The 20806-nt window shown below is 31.4% G+C and overlaps 2 protein-coding genes across 4 annotated transcripts in view; one reads left to right on the top strand and one right to left on the bottom strand.

Moving 5' to 3' along the window:
* LOC125069151 (adenylate cyclase type 2-like) overlaps window positions 1-20806 on the bottom strand; it is a 201729-nt gene that overhangs the window by 64337 nt on the left and 116586 nt on the right. The gene's annotated exons all lie outside the window — the stretch shown is intronic.
* The window catches only part of LOC125069152 (probable E3 ubiquitin-protein ligase sinah), a 53937-nt gene that overhangs the window by 23036 nt on the left and 10095 nt on the right, over window positions 1-20806 (top strand). Inside the window, exon 2 of the mRNA XM_047678546.1 lies at window positions 8899-9028. Within this exon, the coding sequence (XP_047534502.1) occupies window positions 8899-9028 (130 nt within the window). The remainder of the gene's footprint in view (window positions 1-8898; window positions 9029-20806) is intronic.

Below are 20806 nucleotides of genomic sequence, written 5' to 3'. Positions count from 1 at the left end.
TTTAATAAAAAGTATTTATATTTCACAGAGTTACCTAACGTTACTCGCGGTGACACGAGCCTCTCATCAAAGGCCTTTGACTGACGTGCTTCTATTTTACATCATAGTAGAATGGAAACGACTAGAAATTCTATGAACATTTTGTAAATAACTAACCACACAAAACCCGTCACAAGATTATATTAAAGTGCTATGTTACTATTTTTTTATCATTATGAAAAACATATTCTTGTATAGTGTTCTCTAACCACAAGAAGGGTATAGCGAAATAAATAAATTTTACATATAATTGACGCGATATCTTTGGTGTAAACTGTGGCATAAAATATGGATTCGTGAAAAATGGCGTTTTTAATATTGGCGAAGTTATCCGAACCTTGGAGGTAAAAGTTGGATTTGGCAAATAGGCTGCCTAAAGGTAAGTGGTCACTATGTTCCATAGACTTCGAAACCGTAGGACATTGGCAACCCTGGAAACCTTGGGAACTGCGATGTTCTGTCTCTTGAACCTGTACTGGCTCACTAACCCTTTAAGCTGGAACGCAACAATACTTAATATAATGAGTGAGTGGTACCAGACCCGATTACAAAATGTCCTATCATCAAATAGAGAAATGGTATAGTAATATAATGAACGAGAATTGTTATTACCAAGCAACGTAATAATCTAAATTTTATAAGAGATTTTAATTTAAATTGCTTTCTCAGGTTTCTTTTGCGACTTCTTTATTGTGTGCCTCTTGTATTCCTTTAAGGAAACATGTATTGTTAAACTATTCTTATAAAATGCAATTTGAAATTAGAAAAAAAAAATACTATTTAAAAAAAATATGAAAAAATAGTCATTAAATTTATGAAGTTAACAATGAAATATTAAGTACGTATAATTTTCTTAACAAAAGATCGTGTGAACAACAAAATTGCATTGTATACAAAAATTTCATGATGGCGTTAATATTGGAATGATAGGGTTTGTTCACAAAAACCTTAGGCATAATATGAACAGCGTCGCCTACGGCTGATAGTTCATTTTTAGAAAAGCATGTAAACATTTCAATCAAATTTGAACACATCAATCATATTTAAATATCATATTTTAAAATCCACCCAAAATTTTTAGCGCGTTAATAACGCAAAGCTTCCGACTCCGTAAAGTCAACAAATCCGTTCTGGTACAAAATATTCATTTCTTTAATAAAATTCCGCCGATATTATTATTTTTGCCAAACAAAATAATATCATTTACTTTTCAGGCAGAATATCGCATTATACAAATTTAATTGTATTTGATTGATACAACTTTGTACTTCAAGTTTTACAAAAGAATAACTGCTGAGTTTCGAGTTCTTCTCAGTAGCATCAACTTTATATTTTATATAATTATATTGAATGATTCAAAATAGCTTGTAGAAGCCTAAGTGTCTATAAAAACCTCGTGGTCTTCGGTGAATATAACCATCATGAATTCTTTATTAAGCTTAAATCCAGGAGCAGCGTGATGGAATGAGCTATTAAAATTTCACCTCGAGAGATGATCTTTGCCCAAATGTGTATTTACTATATAAACATGAAGTAATCTTAAAGACCGCATTATCTTAAAGCAAATCTCCCATAAATCGTATTATGTCTAAGTGATCTTAGATCTAGGTCTCATTATCTTGCATGATAAGACACGATGCGACCGAAATGAACCAGATAACTTCATTGCGATAAAAATATTTAGATCAGTATCGTTAGAAACAATATTGACCTAGAAATCTTTATTTAGGCGGTTTTTTTATTTTTTCTGTATGGCAGACGAGTAAATAAGTCACTTGGTGGTAAGTTATCTCTATTTATGTGAACTGAAAATGCGAGAAGTAGAAATGATATCATACTATCTAACTTAACACATCTTCCCATTGGGTAATTTTTGAGAGTTGAAACCCGCTATAAAAAAACAATTTCCTTCAAAAAAATATTATATAGCTTTAGTTCTTAAATAAACAACAAATGCTTAAATTTTTAAAACTGATGCCAAAAAGATCATATGGGTAACAAACTGAAGATGTTCCGCAGATGATTAAATTAAGTAAAACATACATAAATTAACAGCTTCCAAAGACGTCATGTACCAGACAGAAAATGAAAATGGTATACCGTCTAAGTGAATACATAAGCACTCGCGATAAAAGCATTACATAATTTTTATTATTTGGTTATTGCAATTGACGACAATAAGGAAGTGACTCGAATATTAGCAAAGAAACACTTAACGCCATGATAAGATAAAATATATGTAAATAACAACGTATTTAATTTTGTCATGTAGATGTTGTAGGAAATTCTGGTGGCAAACTCGTCAGCAATATATTTCTAAACGAGCATCAGTCAATTAAAAGCTGGCTTGGATTTAAGTTTGGAATCTCTCGCTTGAAATGAGTAGATACCTAAAAAAACGCAAAAAGAGCTAGCCAATCATACATTGAACTGAATCAATTTTACTGATTTATAGTTCCACTCAGGGAACTACTTTAGCTTTCGTACAAGTTTGTTATATTTAATAACTGATTACAATTGATAAAAAATAGATATCGTTTGATTGGGTAAATACCTTCCATACCATGTCTCAAGAGGAATGCTATTTGTAACTGTGTGTATGAATATTTATTATCATAATTGTTTAATGAAATATTTATCTTACTAAGGCTTGAGTTATCAGCATCTTGCACGTTTAGATCTGAATTCCTGTGATTATATTGAAGTTCGTTGATCTGACATAGATTATTATAAAATACAATATCACGTTTATAATATTGTTTGACATACAATATATATTATACTAGCTTTTCGATGTGGTTTTACTCACGTTAAATTTTATCTCTTTGAGGGTCATAGTGTGATGCTATAGTCTATAAACCTATCTCAATGAATGGGCTCTCAATCTAACGTAATTTTTTTGCAAATAGTTCTATTTACAAAATACACAAACAGACTCTACTGCATTTAAATATTAGATTAAGGTACATAGACTTTTTATCATAAGTTTTGAAATTATTAGCTAGATAATTTAATCACACAAAAAATCAACCGGAAATATTATTATGCTAAATAGCGTTACATAGTTTTATATAATATCGTTTTTCAGAATTAACTCCGAAGTCAGTGGTTTATTGACAGTAAAAATATACCAATATAATATAATAAATAAACCAATATAATTTCATATCAGACCAAAAAAATTTTTATAATATGTATTAATATATTTATAGACACCGTAACAACCAGCTCTCTTAAGCACTATAAGAACCCGGAAGCAATTAGTATTCTGGTTAAGAGGAAGCTCTTGCCCATAAATGATTTTTAAAAGACCATCTTAGGCGTTTCGCCAATGGTCCAAGACTTAACCATCATCGATAAAGCTGCCGAACGTGTGGCACCCGTATCCTTTCCCCTTCATCCCTTGATCATAAATACCACGTCGTGATATTGTTATCGAAGCCCACTCCCTGGATTAAGTATTCTCGTATCAGAAATAATAATAAATTAATTCATATTTTCGGTTACGCATATCTGTGGGAACCAAGTAGCCTCATTGACTACTTGTTGCGTTAGTACAAAATAATCTCATTGTCTTCGAAACAATGATCGTGGTTTACATTTTTATTGCAAATCTATTGTTAAACCATTTCTTGACTCGCAATTAGTTTACCACGGTATCGATCCACGGTTGGTCGTGTTAAATCGAGAGGTAAAAAATCCGAGTGAAATTTTTCGTAGAAAAAACCTAACCGTTTTTTTTTTCGTTTTTGTACTGTGTTGACGTTTTTGTGCGACCGTTTTCGATGTCGAGTCGGATATTTTAACGTGCTATCGAAGGTTGCTCTCTCTTGAGAATATTCGAAGTTTAAAATAAATTGAATTTTAAATTCTAAGTTTTCGTGAAGTTATATTTTCGTTAATGTTCTATTGTTGTTTGTGAATTAAATAATAATTGAAATGCGAAGACACGTCTACAACCACATGTACGCTTCGGACGAGATGGAATGTTACGGGTCTAGAGAATTCCAAAGTTTGAGACGTGAATCAAAAATGTTCCTATTCGGAAGATCGGTAAGATTTGAATTTTAAAATAAGAATGCAATTCATTCGTTTGAATTACCCGACAGAAACAAACATATAATCATTAATAATTTAGCACATATTCATAGACAAGAAATAGTCGTTAGATTACATCGCTTGTTCTTCTTGCACTGTTCGTTTTATATCGTTTATATTACACGTGCACTTTACTTCAGTATTTTGTTACTTATATTCCGTAAGTAATCAGCTGTTATACCGTTTGTCTATATATCTTAAAAAATGACGATTCGACTAAGCTTGTTGCAGTTAAAGAGATTTTTAAGCAAAGGAAATAAAACAATAATTATATTATCTAAATATAATTATGTATAAAGTGGAAACCGTTATATATTTTATACTTATAAATGTATTTATTTCTAATAAGATACAAGATAAAAGATAAGTCACGTCTTCTAAATATAATAAGAAAATAGTTTACTCTTAATATTAGAGTGAATTTGATTTTACTTATAGCTTACTTATTATAGTATAAATGTGAACAAGATTGTATTAATATGTATGTATTTGTGTTCCTTACAACACGCCTGAACATCGTGGACTGGACTTAGAAGGTTATTTTATGGCAGAATAGGTCTTCATTTTAATTTATTATATATCTTATAAGATATATAATAAATTAGCCGAGATGGCCCAGTGGTTAGAACGCGTGCATCTTAACCGATGATTTCGGGTTTAATTTGTGTTTATAATTCATTTCGTGCTCGGCGGTGAAGGAAAACATCGTGAGGAAACCTACAATACACATGTGTCTAATTTCAACGAAATTCTGCCACATGTGTATTCCGCCAACCCGCATTGGAGCAGCGTGGTGGAATATGCTCCAAACCTTCTCCTCAAAGAAAGAGGAGGCCTTTATCCCAGCAATTCAAACGAGTCTGATTTGAAGGAATAAATGTTCCTTATTTCTCTGAGCCCTTATGGCCTCATCCCACCTCCATCGTTATATCTTATAAAGTATCATATTACATAATAATACCAGGGCCTCATAACTAACAGTGTGTTTTGTAAATACTCAACTTTGTATCTCACTCTTGATATGGTTAACACAGTGATACGATTTGTGGATCTGTGTATCGTACCTATAATGTTTATAATTAGCAATTATTATTTCTGAAATTATACTTTTACATTCTGCGGTGAGTTTCGACTTTCAATAGAATACTTCTAGTATTTTTTTTTTACTAATTTAATTAAAATTGAATAGAAGTTATTGTATTTTCTTATAACATTCTCACAAAGTTTTTATTCGTGTAATGATATGCATTTTTAGTTGAATAAATTATTTTCATTTTAGCCTAACTACGTAATTTTAATTCTTGACTAAATTCTTGATGTCAGTGCAAAAAATAGTTTAAAATAAAACGAACGAAAAATATGCTACTTGGTGGTCAACCAAGTAGCATTTACATAATCCTACTAGAATTTTTGATAGGTATGGCAATTAGTATTAGACACAAATTTATAAGTCATTAACCCCAAAACTACATTCGTCTTGATGCTCTGAATAACTCGTAATCAATTTTACATATCGAAAATGAGTTCAATTTTATTTACAATAAAAAACAACATTTAAAACTATTCCTTCCAAATTCAAAATCCATTATTAATAATAAAATACTCGGAAAGACCCGGCGAAGGAAAATCAACAGGTTTTTATTGTGATAATAAATAAATAAAAGATAATTTGAAATATTGCTACATTATATTATTGCATTTATTTTATTATTTCGATAAAAATATTTAATATTTACAATCAGTCGTCAATTGCATTTATCAATAATACTTTTAATAGTTTTTGTTGTCTCGAGTCATAAAAAGGCATTTGCACTGTTAAGGACCTACTGTCATAAAATACTATTGCTTTTAAGTCATATAATTGGTAACTTAACATTAGTGATGATGTACTCTTGACCGATGACAGCCACACAGGCCACCGCCATATTAAACACAAAGACCAATAATTGTTATGGCGTGTATAAGCGTTTGTTGTCTCAGACACAGCACAATACATACTATTGTGTACAAGTGTGTGCGTAAATACAGGTGCGATCTCAATTCCCTTACTCATAATCCAACACGACTGTGAGTGTTCATACTTTAAAATGGCCACCGTGTGATAAGGGGACACCACCGGCATAAACATATACTCCGCAAGAAATATCAACATTGCCTTACTACGCGAATGCGTTTATTTACTTTCCACGACGTTGGGAGTGTTAACACTGCCCATTTGCAAACTCCAGGCTAGTGAGAATTTATCGGCAGAGGAACCCAATAGCCTTTAAAAAGCCTGAAAAGAAATTTTAATCTAGAGCCAAGAGATCTTATAAGCTAGTCACAAGAGCAAAGACAAGTCAATTTAAAAATAGAACTTGCATATAGACAGACGTAGTTTCCCATTTACAGTTAAATTCCAAACAGCAAAGGCTTCTATCACTTTCCGTATGAATGGCAAGTTAGTCAGAGTAATTACTAGCAGAAGGATATAACATCTCTGATACAAATGGCAGCACATCGGTACCGTATGATTAATGTTTAGTATTCATGGAAGATTTCCAGTAAAAACTGGCAGCTCTGCTTTTATTCGAAATTTAAATATAATCGAACATGATTTTTTTTTAAATAAATATCGATGCGTTTTAGAATTAATCTGCATAATAAAAAAAGACGAATAATAATAATAATAAAAACAGTAATGGCTCACGTATTTTGTTTTTTTTTTTATTATTGATTAATTGATTCCTAATGGCTCATCATCGAATGACCTACTAATGAAATCGAGTAACCGATTGAGATATCGAGTGATTATAATAATTTGTTACAGTAATAAATTAATTAAACTTTATTAGACATTAGTATTTGAAGCAGATAAAAAATGTTATTAACCATTTATTTTCTTTAAATCGTTTTTTAAATAATATTTTCTATTCAATAGTCGTCTCGAAAAAAACACCTTTGAAGGTATAATTTGTCAAATACTTAATCCATTTTTTTTGCTATTGTATCAGACGTAAACGTACGGATAAGACTTACTTCTCTATGAGTTCCAAACGAATCGAAAGAAATGTGCAGTGTTATTGTTACTTATAAATATATAAAACCTGTTTTCTATGAGAATATAAAAAGTACATTAAGTTACATTTGAATGAGTCATCAAAACATAATTTCAAAACAGGAGATCAGTGTTATGCCACAGAGTATAAAAACGGTAAATTGCATTACGCGGCGTTATTCAACCTCTTGCATTTCCTCGACTTGCAAAATGACAGGATGGCCACACTGTAAAAGTAATAAAAATATAGATATATTTGTAAATAGAATTATTATTATAAATAATATCTTGTATTATTGTTATATATAATTAAAATAACTTCACAACACAATATTATAAAGTAAAAATGAACAGTAAAAAGAACCCATGTACATCGATTTTACAACGGAACCCTAAATATATTAATTACAACAAGATAAGCGGCACTTAAGGATGCCATGGCATGGGCGATGGGAACTGCAATATCAAGTTCATGATCAATAGAAACTAGTTTTAACCAATTTTACAAAATCCAGTTCGAACCGGTTTCGCAAAAGCTAAATGCATCTAACGAAGATTAACCTTCGGTATGTATCGTCCAATTGCATCAATAAAATCACGTGAATACGTCTTCAGCAATTGGAGCCAAAGCAAAGTCTGACCGAGGTCATTATTCCTAATAACGATAAAACTTGAGATCACGATTGCTTAGACATGATTTATAGATGAGGGAATTAATGCAAACATGTCATGTAGGTATACTCTGTCGACTGCCTCATTGGTCTAGTAGCTAGTTTTTAAGCAGATCCCGAGGTCCATGGTTCATACTCCGTGTCGGGCTAGTAAACATTTCTTTCAATATTGTAAAATTAAAAAAAAAAAATCCGAACAAAAATTAATGAATTTTAAGAAGATTAAATGAAAGGGTTTAGACTATTTCAAGTTTAAAAAAAAAAATATTATAAGCAAGTCATACCCGGGTGTTTATTTTTGAACTTGTGGTAGATTTTTAACAATTAATAAAAAAGTATACTGTATGAACATAGATTTGAACTTAATAAAAAGTTGATAGAGCTGGAATCATTAGTAGAGTATCGTTAGTGTTGATTCAGACATTATTCCCAATATAAATACCAACGCTGTCGATATAAAAGTGTCGATTTACAATAAAAATCATATCGTTTTCGAACTACGAATAATGATCTGTAAAAGTCGATTTCGAACTTAAGAAACGTAGACAATCGTACCATCCGTAAGGAAACATTCCTTGAACGTAGTAACCGAATATTTTGTAAACATAATCATTGTTAGTTTTCTTTATCCCGTTCTGATGAGAAGCTGTAGGAAAGAAGAATTTGGTAGACATTTATCGCCTGCCTAACGTTCCTCCTCGCTTGATGGATGCGTTTATCAGAAAATCCCTTAGTCGGCTTTCACGATTCCAATCGTATCGATATCGAGTAGCTTTATTCGAGTCAATAAATACAATGGATACCAAAAAATTCGTGTTCGACTACATTGAGCATTATTTATTCATATTCTAATATGCCTACAACTTTTGTTTCGCTCTGATTTAAATAATTTTCATTTAATATCTTATTTAATTGAGAACCTTCAATTAGGTCTGTAACAAAATTTTGAAGTTTTAAATTGTTTATTTTCCAAAGTGGTAAGGTAAAGGTCACATTAACAGATAAATTAACAGGGTTAATATTTAGAAATTCATAATTTATTTTTGTCAACAGTTCCACTCCGTGACGGAGAAGAGATCTCAAAACAACGACTGCGGAGAGAACAGCATGACAATAGTTACAGAGAAGAAGATAGAAGACGACGCATCAGAGTCGTCCAGTGGAGAAAATGTGGACATAGAAGGTAAGACTAATATAGTCGATATACTATCTAAGCTGCCCGACAGGCTTAGCTCGGAGAAATTATCAAATAATACAAAAACCATACGGAAAAATTAGCTTGTCCACAATTTATTTCCATTTACAAAAAAAAAAAAATACAATAAATAACAAAAATGTATGTACATACAAATGTACATATTTGAGTATTATTTACAATATGATATAATAAAAATAAGCTTTATCAATCTTAACACGATTATTTAAATAATATAAGCTATAAATTAATTAAATTTATTCCAATATTCAGATTACATAAAGAATTTTTTTTTTTTGCTTTATTGGAAGTTTTTATTTCAGTACTTGATATGTAATTATACTTCCAATTAATACAATGAACTAAGAAAAAAAAGAACAAATAACTAAAACGACAAAATATGTATGAAACACACAAACTTCGCGCCAAATAGTAAACCCGAGCCTCTGTGACAGGCAATCGCGCGCCTTCTTTTTAAAGTATAACGCTACAAGGTATTGATGCATTCAGCTGCAAGAATAGTTTTATATAAAGAAAAGAAAAAAATGCATGTTTTAGAAATTATTAAATACTGGTAACACTGAAACTTCGTTATATAATTCTAGTTTATACATTATAAACTGTATAGTATAAAGTAATATTATAAAATAACTATAGATATGCAATATTGTTTTGATCCACAGATTAAATATTATAAATAAGGCGATACTAACACAAAATAATAATTTCATTTGTGAATTATAATTCATCCTACGATGACGGATTTTATTATTGAATTCTATTGATTACCCCAACGCTAAAGGTTATCAAATTACCGCTGTAGTTATTTAATAAGGTTATTCTAACAGATTATTTATTGATAAGCGAGGACCGCGTAATTGCCTTCCTAACATACAAATCGAAGCGCTATAGTGATTAATCCCTTGAGGTGTTTTATTTATCGGATAAATAATTATCATAATATTTACGTGCCGGACTTGGATTTCTTTGTTTTTGTTTTTAAAATTTATTTATTTTATTTACGTTTATACATATATACACTTTTATTTCCCTTAATATATTATGACCCCCCCCTATCAGCCCCACCCCGGCTTCTCACAGGTGCATATTTATTTGCTCAGACATCCTAAGTTTTCTGAAAAATTCCAATTTTCGGCGCATTTTTCTTAACTTTATTTCCGAAAGAAAATACTTGGGGAATCTTATTATAGAAACGAATACCTATTCTCAGGAAGGATTTATTGACATCACGGAACCGGAAACTTAGATTCCTCGTACGGATTGACAATTTTAAGAAAGGTTAGTCACAGTTATTCGTCATAATTAACTGTACAAATGCTAACTAAACAGAGATTAATATCGTGAGAATAAACATATTCTAGTAGCCCACGTGACGTTACGTCATACTACCTAATCGTCATATACGTGTCATTTAAACAAAAAAATAAAAACTTATCCTTCAATATCAAACAGAAGTGTTTTTTTTTTATTAAAATAAAAACAAAACATTTTAAAATATCTCTAAGATAATATTATTTATTATATATTAATTTAAAAAACACAAAACATTGACCTTCCTTTATACGTAAATTTAAGTTTATTTCCTCGTGTTAAAACCTCTTTAGATTTAGTTTTTTTTTTTTATTATTCAAGTTCAATTCAATGTTCAACAAAAGAAGAAACCAAACTCTTTAGTAAGACCTTCTTTTATTTAACTTATACCGTTTTAATTTTTTGACTGTTTATGTCATTTGTTTTTATATTATCTGTGTAAATGTATGTTAATAAATATGAGATTAAAGGCTATGGCTTCCTATTGTAGATAAATTTTGTAGCTCATTACGCCGGTCCAATGCGGGTTGGTTGTTGGATGTCGATGAAAATATTCATTGTTTAATTTTGTTATTACTTAAAGGAATAAAAATCATTGAAAGATATTCGGGTCAAAGTTTTTATAAAGAGATTCTTTCGAACCTAGATAAGAATTTCAGACATTTCTTTGGTCATTTATGTATTAAATGTTTTTGTGATTGTATTTTTAATTAAAATTATTCAATAGATCGTTGCGATAGATAGGATTTATATAAAAACACCATCTATAATATCTTTGCATATTTTTATACTGACCAGACCAACGAGGCAATATAAGATACGCGGCCCGAGTTCCTTGGTACAAAACCCTGGTCGAGCCGATAAAAAGTCATTATGACTTTCAATTGAAAAATATTAATATATTTGTTGTATAAGTAATACATAGAAACATGATAGGGGGTTCCAACCCCTGATAGGGGGTTACATATACTTTTATTACTTAGATTCGATGTCCCTGAGAAACCATTCCACGGATATGCCAGTAGACCCTCCTCAAGTCTAATTCTCTCGACCGCCTCTGCTTTTATTATCAAATAAATACTAAGTAAATAGAAACAGTTCTAACAAGTTAGTATGTTTGAGATGATGAACAAAGGCTAAAGCTAGCTCTGTGTTTAACAGAGTTCCTTTGTTTCGCTTTATGTCTGTTTGTATATAATTATATTACTCATACATATAGTCATACCGATGATTTATAAATGAGAATTTTATTAAGAGACTGACTTCGAATCTTGCCGAACTGGTGGTCTCTATATTTGATAGAGGTTTTGACATTGAATTTATAAGGTTCAGCCTTGACTTAACAAATATAATATATCTTGGGAGGGCTTTATGCGACTTCGTCTGGGTAGGTATCATCGACTCAACGCAAATTCTACTGCCAATATGTGGTATTCATACTCCATTTTCTAATCTCCACTGAACACACACATACCCTCTCTGGAGAAAGCTAGATAGTCTAAGTCAGTTAGTTAACTATTCCCTACCTAACTTAAATACAATATAATTTTAACTATATATTTTTAATATAATATCGGTTGGTCTTGCGATTTCGTCAAGTTAGTTAGGTTCCATATAACGTTGATTTTGTTTAATAACCGTGTTCTTTTTGAGCGTCAGAGATTATAATTTTAATAGACTATTGAGGAATCAAACACTTAACAAAATATTATCCGATGAAGGTTGGTTAGGCATCGATGTTATGTAGAATGATTATTATTTCTTACCATAAGATGGCCCATTTTCCAGTCCACCCATCAATAATAAATAAATAAATATTGGACAACATCACATACATTACTCTGATCCCAATGTAAGTAGCTAAAGCACTTGTATTATGGAAATCAGAAGTAACGACGGTACCACAGACACCCAGACCCAAGACAACATAGAAAACTAATGAACTTTTTTTCTACATCGACTCGGCCGGGAATCGAACCCGGGACCTCAGAGTGGCGTACCCATGAAAACCGGTGTACACACTACTCGACCACGGAGGTCGTCAAAGGAGGTATCATAAAAAACGCCGTGATATTTGATACAGTACGAAATAAAAGCATATCTTAAATCCTCGTTAACAAACATAAAATGTCTCTACGTACTACGTAAGTATAGAGATGTTATGGTAGGAACAGACGGATATGAAAACTGACCTTTCTCAATGCTGTTTAAAGATACACAGGATAATTTAATATTGTGCAACATATTATTTAATCGAGAGAAATATACCTATTTAATAAATTGACATTAAAAAACAAACAGAAAAATGTTATTATTGACGACTAACTTAACCGGGCAGACAGATATTAAAATGATTAAAATTTATCCCTTAGTTTTTTTTTTTTTTTTAATAAAAGTTATTTTAGCCTTGTTTTTAAATGTCTCGATTTTGTTCTTTTGTGACAGAAACCTCCTCGGGCGTAAGTGTTACAACTCACCGAAGTTTCATAAATATCGGTTCCATACAAACGCATAAACATTCAATTTTAAAGTGAAGTTATTCTATAAGAAGAAACTCTAAACTCGCCCCAGAATTCCGGCGTAAAATATCAGAATGTGTTATGCGACATTCGACTTTAACAATTATATAATTTAAAAGACATTCGGATCAAAATGGCGTATCACAATACGGCGGTTGTAAACATTTCACGATCGAGATACGAAGTGAATCGTTACAGAATCGCACTACTGAGATATTTTTTATTAAACAGATGAAGTAACGACGTCAATGACATTACTGTACTAAAAAAAAAACGGATGACGCTGTATGACACATTAATTTTAATTAATATTGATCCTTATGTCGTTTACGTTAAGTTTGAATTTGCAACAAATTCATAATGCGTATCCGTCAATAATATTATTGCAAAAAAAGTCTCCAATTATTTATTTTAATGAATAAAAATTATACATTCAAATTATTGTGTAACGTTTGTTGTAATGGATTGAAAAATATAAAAACAAAGGAGCTTTGTTAATATATTTTATAATATTATTATTAGCAACGAACTAATAACAAGAAAATATATCCTTTTAAAAGACGTCGCTTTAAAATGATTTAAATGATTTAAGCTTACATGCTACCTGAGACACAGAAGTGTGAAGCGTCTTTTTATTTTCCTATTATTTCTTTCTTCACGCTACGCTGTACTGAATAAAATATGGAATCGAACCCGTGAACCACACACACCGAAAATTCTATTCGAACGATCTCAGCGAATAACCAAGCGGTCTTCCGTTAACGCGTTTACATATTTTATCTTCCGCGAATTCCGTATGTTAACCAATGACGTCATTTATTCCGTTGACATAATAAGATTTATTAAAATATACAAGATACTAACATACTACATAAGCGGCCTGCGAGAATTCATTAATTAAAATAATAGTATCATAAACGCGATAATCTCATCACATGTCAAGTTCTCGATGTCATAATTACAATATATCAATTAAAATTGTATAAACCATTATGAATTTTATTTTTAAAGCGTCAAAGTCTTTTTTGTTCGGTTTCAGCGTGACGTCACAAGTGGGTCTAGCCAATGAATCATTGCCTCGTGAAAAACTACCGCTAAACACGTCAGGTGTGAATGATATCCTATGGAATGTTGTATATGTAATATCTGAACTCAAAGTCCTTGTCAAAGTCCTGTTTTCCTATGGCTTCACTGCCTGCTATAGCTTTCTATAATAGTCTATGAGGCTAAATATGAAAAAGTCCAGAGAGTCTGTCGACAAATTCAGTCTTGAACAAATTATTTTCAAAAGAAAAAAATATATATATGTAATACAAAGGAAAAGTAATTAAATTAATTATGTCAGTATGACGTTTTGTATGTAAGGCTTTCATTAAAATTAAATATTATCTTATATGTAAATTATCCCGACTTACTTTTGAGTGAGAAACATTAGATAGTATATTTGTATATTTTTTTAATACATATATATTTTATATCAACCTTTCTATTTCGAACCGTTGGTGGAAAAAATATTACATTTATTAATTATAAAATTTCGATTAAAATATGAAATATATTTTATTGTACACCACAAACAACACGAAACACACAGAAAAAAAAAGTAAAACAAAATTAGTAAAATACAAAAACAAAATAAGGTTGATTCCGAGTGTTGTACAATGGGCGGACTTACGGCTTATTAGCCGTCTCTTTCAGACAATCCAATCTGAGAGAGAATTTTTAAAACCATCGGCGTAGGCGGTGCATTCATAAACTTACATACAAATACTTACACACTAATACTTATATTTACTACATATATACTACATTTGTATATATAATATATATCTCTATTATACACTAAAAAATCCTACAAACAACAACGAAAAGTCGAAAGAATATGCTATAAAGCAGATAATTTTCCTTAAAGCCATAAAAATACACTTAAAAAACAGCTTAAGTACCATAAAGTTATTTTAATACTGAAATACTTTTTTTATTATAAGCTGTACCTCTACAGGCTTTTACATACGTCCTTGCAATTTTTCGAGTATATAGGTATCTTGTATCGCTCCGTTTTAGACCTATTTGAACTAAATTAAGTATTTTTTTTTTAAATATATTATAATTTGTATATTTTTGCTCAGTCGTCTTACGCACACTACCATACCTCGTCGGCACGAGAGTAACTCACACACGTTAAATTATAATAAATAATTATTATGTATAAATCTTCATCTGATGTTATTCTTATAATGCAAGATATTTGTCACTGTTTTCTACAAAACATAGAAAATATTTTTTTAAATAGAAAATAATGTTTGACATTTCATAGGTAAAAGCATTCAGAATGACGTCGCATGCATGCTTGCACAAATATAATGAGTTGCAGACACGAAAGGGATTCTCCTACTATAAAGAAATCACATTTTGCAAGGCTTTTCCGATATTACGCAGTCAACAAGATCTTTAAAATGTCAATGCTGTAAGCACAATTATGGAAAAAAAGTGTTCTTATTTTGAACAAAATGATTTAAAAAAAGAATACGTTCGATCGTTCACATTACCTCATTCGTATTTCGAACTGTCATATTTTTCCGAACTAGATACTCTGTCACAATGACAAGATTTTTTACCGATTTGACACAGTTTCTATTTTTTTCCATCAACGGATTCCGAACGTGAATGTCAATTTTTGAAATTGGATCGTTCTGTAACGCTTTTGTAAAAAAAAAAAACGGTTACAGAGATATAATGCATTATTTTCAATTTTAGCATAACAGAATATTTCAAAATATATGCCGTTATTGCGAAAATTATACTTTAGTTTTAAATATAAATGTATGAATCCAATTAGCGTTAACAGTAATATATGTACGTATAAAAATAAAGGTCGTATTTTAAAGAGCAAGCCGAAATAATGATTAAATAACAAACATCCATGCATACTAAAATGTTTTTAACATATGACATTATAGACGCATATGTTTGTATATATCTTTTATCTCACGTTTCTGAAAAAAAAATCATAAATTTTAGTAAAAAATCAAAATCAAAATATTCTTTATCAAATGGGCTTTTGCAGGCACTTTTTAGAGACCTATATTTAGTAAAGCTACCGGTATGGAAAGTAGATTCTACTTAGAATAACCAGCAAGAAACTCAAAGGTTCATTTTCAACCATTTAAATAACAGAGTATGTCAATAAAGTACAATTAAATTTAAATATATTGTGTACCCAGAAATCAACAAATCCCTTTAATTTAAGTACAAATAAGCCGTAACATTGTTAGCGCAGTTGTAAGTCTTATAATATACTAAATCTGGATCGTTATCATGGTTCAAATCCAGACATCAATCATTGAGTTCATGCAAAAAATATATAGATAAGTTATCGTGGGAAACTCTCGACATATTTTTAATAAGTTATTGCATACTATATTAGTATTAATTAAGAATACAGTTGTACAAAGGCTTCAATTCAGGTAAAGTCGTAGTAACGAATCGAATTAAACAATATGTCCTACGACTACACTAAAGCCTCCTCTCCGCTTGAGGAGAATGCTTGGAGCTTATTTCATGCTGATATAATGAATGTTTGTGGATGCACATACAGGTTTCCTCGCGATGATAACCGGCAAACACGATATGAATTATAAACACAAATTAAACAAATGAAAATTCAGCTGTGGAACGCACGTGTTAGCCACTTATTCGTGTAGACCATCTTGATTCCTCCAATAGGTTAGGCGCTTACTATCTTATGTACGCAACGATGCACACTGGAACAGCGTTATGCTCAATAATTGCATATTAATACGCAATAGCTTATTTTAAAATATAATATGCCAAACTGTGTCATTGGCAAATAATATAACGTAATATAAATCTCATGATCAGTTTTAATGTACTTAAGTCATTACAACAATTGTATAGCAATGATTATGTATTATTATTGCAAATTTATCCTTCGCATTTACACGCTATTAAGGAAATCTTTTTTTTTTTTAATTTACTTCTACGTATTACGCTCATACGTACGTTTCCGACGACGCATATCATAAAGACGGTTTACATTACGACGTGCCGACATCTTTGTCGTTGGCCGGTTATCCGCTCTTGCTGTTCACACTACTTTTTATTACGGTCGTAGAATAAAATGTATATTCGACTGTCTCGTTGGTCTAGTAGCTACTTGGTGGTAGGACTTTGTGCAAGCCCGTCTGGGAAGGTACCACACAGTCAGCAGTATTCAGTATTGTTGTGTTTCGTTTTGAAGGGCGAGTGAGCCAGTGTAACTACTACAAGGGACGTAACATCTTAATTCCTAAGGTTGATGGCGCATTGGTGATATAAGGAATGGTTAATATTTTTTACAACGCCATTGTCTATGGGCGGTGGTGACCACTTACCATCAGGTAGCCCATTCGCTCGTCCGCCTACCGATATAATAAAAAAAAAATACTGAGGTCCTATGTTCAAACCCTAGATTGAGCCGTTAGTTAGTTAGTTAGTCGAAAAATTGCACTAGAATAGGCCCCGCGTAGGCTACTTACGGCACCATTTATTTATGAACATAATGTTAGAGTCGATATGGTCCAGTGGATAAAACTTATGGAGCTTCAAATCCGCGCAAGCAGTGCTGAATTTTCACGTGCCATATTTGTCTTTGAGATAAACATCGGCGAGTATCTTCACATTTCCGATAAAAGTCAGCCACATATTTATCGGCAAACCTACATTGTAGCGTGATGATATAAGTTCCAAACTTTCTTCGTAATAATCGAAAAGAGCTGAGCTTAGCAGATGTTACGATATTGTTGCTGAATTTAAGTAGCAATAAATTGCCCTTTCTCGTAGTTTCTATGCTATTAATGCCCTAATTCGTCACATTCCTCTTTGTAGTTTTTTTTTATTGGTTTAAATTTCTATCGATATTTTTTTTGTTTTTTTTGTCATAATCACGTCAATTGCTTTTGTGAAAAATGTTGCCATTCATAATTTAAAATCTTAAAATACATGAAATCTGGAGTAGAACTTAATAGAAATCATTTTCTACGTAATTGACTATATACGAGTATGTACAATTCAATTTAAATATCTGTTATGGATAACAGCGAATACGAACGCCACACTTTTTTATCATTATTTTTAAGTGAATTTAAAAGCAGTCAACTATTGAATTTTATTTTAAAATGAAACATAAATAATCCAATTTTGCACTTAAACTTCCAATAAATCACATACATATATCAACAACGACTCGATGGTCTTAGTGTGAATAAAAACTACGTCGATAAATTAAAATTGTTGTTTTTGCTTTGTCCTTAATAATATATATTTACAATAATAACATATAAATGTCAGGTGTTATTTGGAAAATGATAATATGTATGTGATTAAGTTTTACAATAGTACTCGTTCGTTGGTCGACATTTTCATTGGTAACAAATATATAAGAGATATTTATTCGAGAGATAAGAAAAATGAGGATCATTGTCAATATGAAAATAAAAAAAAATTGACTTCGATTTTTAAATTTGACATGACGTTGTCATTCGTAGTATAAACGTTAATTATGAATTCATATTAACATTGGCGATATAAACTTTTCCCTCTTGGTAGAAATAAAAGCCAAAATAAAAAAAAGAATTCATATTATTAAATATTTATATGTGTGTGTCTAATGCATGGTAATAGTATGTGTGATATAAAAATATTAGGTTTTTGCACTTCTTCAACATAAACTTCAAAACTACCCAATTTTATACGCCACCGGTCGCAATTTTTTCTTAAAAAGGATCACAAACTTTTTGCGTATTATATATTATTAAATCCTTGTTCGATATTCAATTTCATCTATTAGTTGTTATGATTACCTATATTTGACGATACATCGATATTACGAGTCACTGGGTCGGTAGCGATGTCCATTTAATTTAGTGTCAATCAAGATCAAATCTTGTAAACCACGGTTTTAGACATATGCAAATTTCCTCGCGATGTTTTTCTTCACTTGCATTTGTGATTATAATTCATTGAGAACTGGACTCGACTCGATGAATTATAAACGCAAATGTAGTACATGGAAACGCAGTGGGATTAAAACCACAAACAGTGTTTGAACTACTCCCGCTCTAACCATGCTTCTATCCCAGGTCTTAGGGAGATTAAACTATTCTTATCAAATGTTTTTTTGCAAACCCTATCGAGTGTAAATCTTACAGACATCGGCATTAAAAATATCCCAAAATAAACATTTCTTAAGATACGATTCTGTTGTTCAATTCAAGGTCCGTTATGTATTTGACAATTTTTTAAACTCCTTAAAAAACTGAAAGTATGAAGGACACAACATACAAATTCGATCTACTTTATATCGAGTAAGAAAAAGATAGAAGATTGTCTATATCGAATAAATTCGTTAATGCCTGCACCTCGCAGCGTGCAAACAAGTCACTATAACCTCGAAACCTTTCACAGTTATGTAACTGGTTACGTTACGTCGCATTGTAACCAAGTGACTGCTGGTTGCGACATTGAACTTTAATGCGTAAATGTTTTTAAACTACTATTTATAAAAAAAGATACAAGTACAAAGAAGCCATTGTCTCGACGATAAACAGTGTGCTTAAATTGACGCTAAATTCATCTGTCTGTCTCTTAGTCCAGTGGCTAAATTATAAGGCTCCATATTTCAAGGTCATGGGTTCAAACCGCGGGACTGCCAGACAAAAAGTGATTGGGTTGAATTTTCAATAGGAACCCGAGGTTTATAAGTTTTAAATATAAATAACACGGGGCTCGGACAGCGCTTAAACCCACTAGTCGTGTCGGAATCTCATCATGTGGCATAATTTGATTTTTTTCTTATGATATCGGTAGGCGGACGAGCAAATGAGCCACCTGATAGTAAGTGGTCACCACCGCCCATAGACAATAGCGATGTAAGAAATATTAACCATTCCTTACATCACCAATGAGCCACCAACCTTGGGAACTAAGATGTTACGCCCCCTTGTGCCTGTACTTACACTGGCTCACTCACCCTTCAAACCGGAACACAACAGTACTGAGTACTGCTGTTTTGCGGTAGAATATCTGGGTAGGTGGTACCTACCCAGACGGGCTTGCACAAAGCCCTACTACCAAGTAAACTTATTTAATTTGAATATGGTTTCAGAATGAGGCTATTAAAAGCATTAAAATTCAATTCAAGGCAGTGGGCCAACATTTTTGAGTAATCGTTCACGAATTTAGCACCGAAAATTTTAATTATTTTTCGGTGTGTTCCTTTATAATTAATACCCAAAAAAAAATTCAGAATCCAACACTTAAAATGTAACCAGTTTTTGATAACCTTCATTAATAGCGCTAGTGTAGTAATCGTTTCAAAAATAAAAAACGAATGTGGAAGGGAAAGTAAGTTTATTACTTTTAAAAACGTGCAAGGCTTGCAAAAACTCGAGCAAGATTTTTTATTTTTAATACGGTCAAAATACCAAGTTGACATTTCCTTTAAATTGACTTCTATGTGACAGCAGTATAACATCTGAAATAATCTGATAATATATATATATTTATAATATTATGAAATTTGACGACCAACCTCTAAAACGCGAACAAAGCCGCGGGCGACATGAAAGAACACCAATAAATAAATGGAATAAAAAAACAAAATAAACAAACATCTTATTATAATATAACAAAGAAGTATATAGATTAGGCGCCAGGCTTAAACAACGCGAAAGAAAGAGATAGAGACACAAGACATTTTTTTTCTCTATTTGGCATAAAATGAACATGTCGCCCTTATAAGTTCAACATAAAATAGATTAGCACCATACGAATACGGGGGCTAACCCCCGAAGCGCCGATATATCACATAAAAACAAATAAATAATTACACGGTCTAATTATACGGTCACAGATT

The sequence above is a fragment of the Vanessa atalanta genome, chromosome 15, assembly GCF_905147765.1.
Source record: "Vanessa atalanta chromosome 15, ilVanAtal1.2, whole genome shotgun sequence".
Taxonomy (NCBI): domain Eukaryota; kingdom Metazoa; phylum Arthropoda; class Insecta; order Lepidoptera; family Nymphalidae; genus Vanessa; species Vanessa atalanta.
Note: the sequence above shows the minus strand (reverse complement) of the source record. Positions and strands in the feature narration are given on the sequence as shown.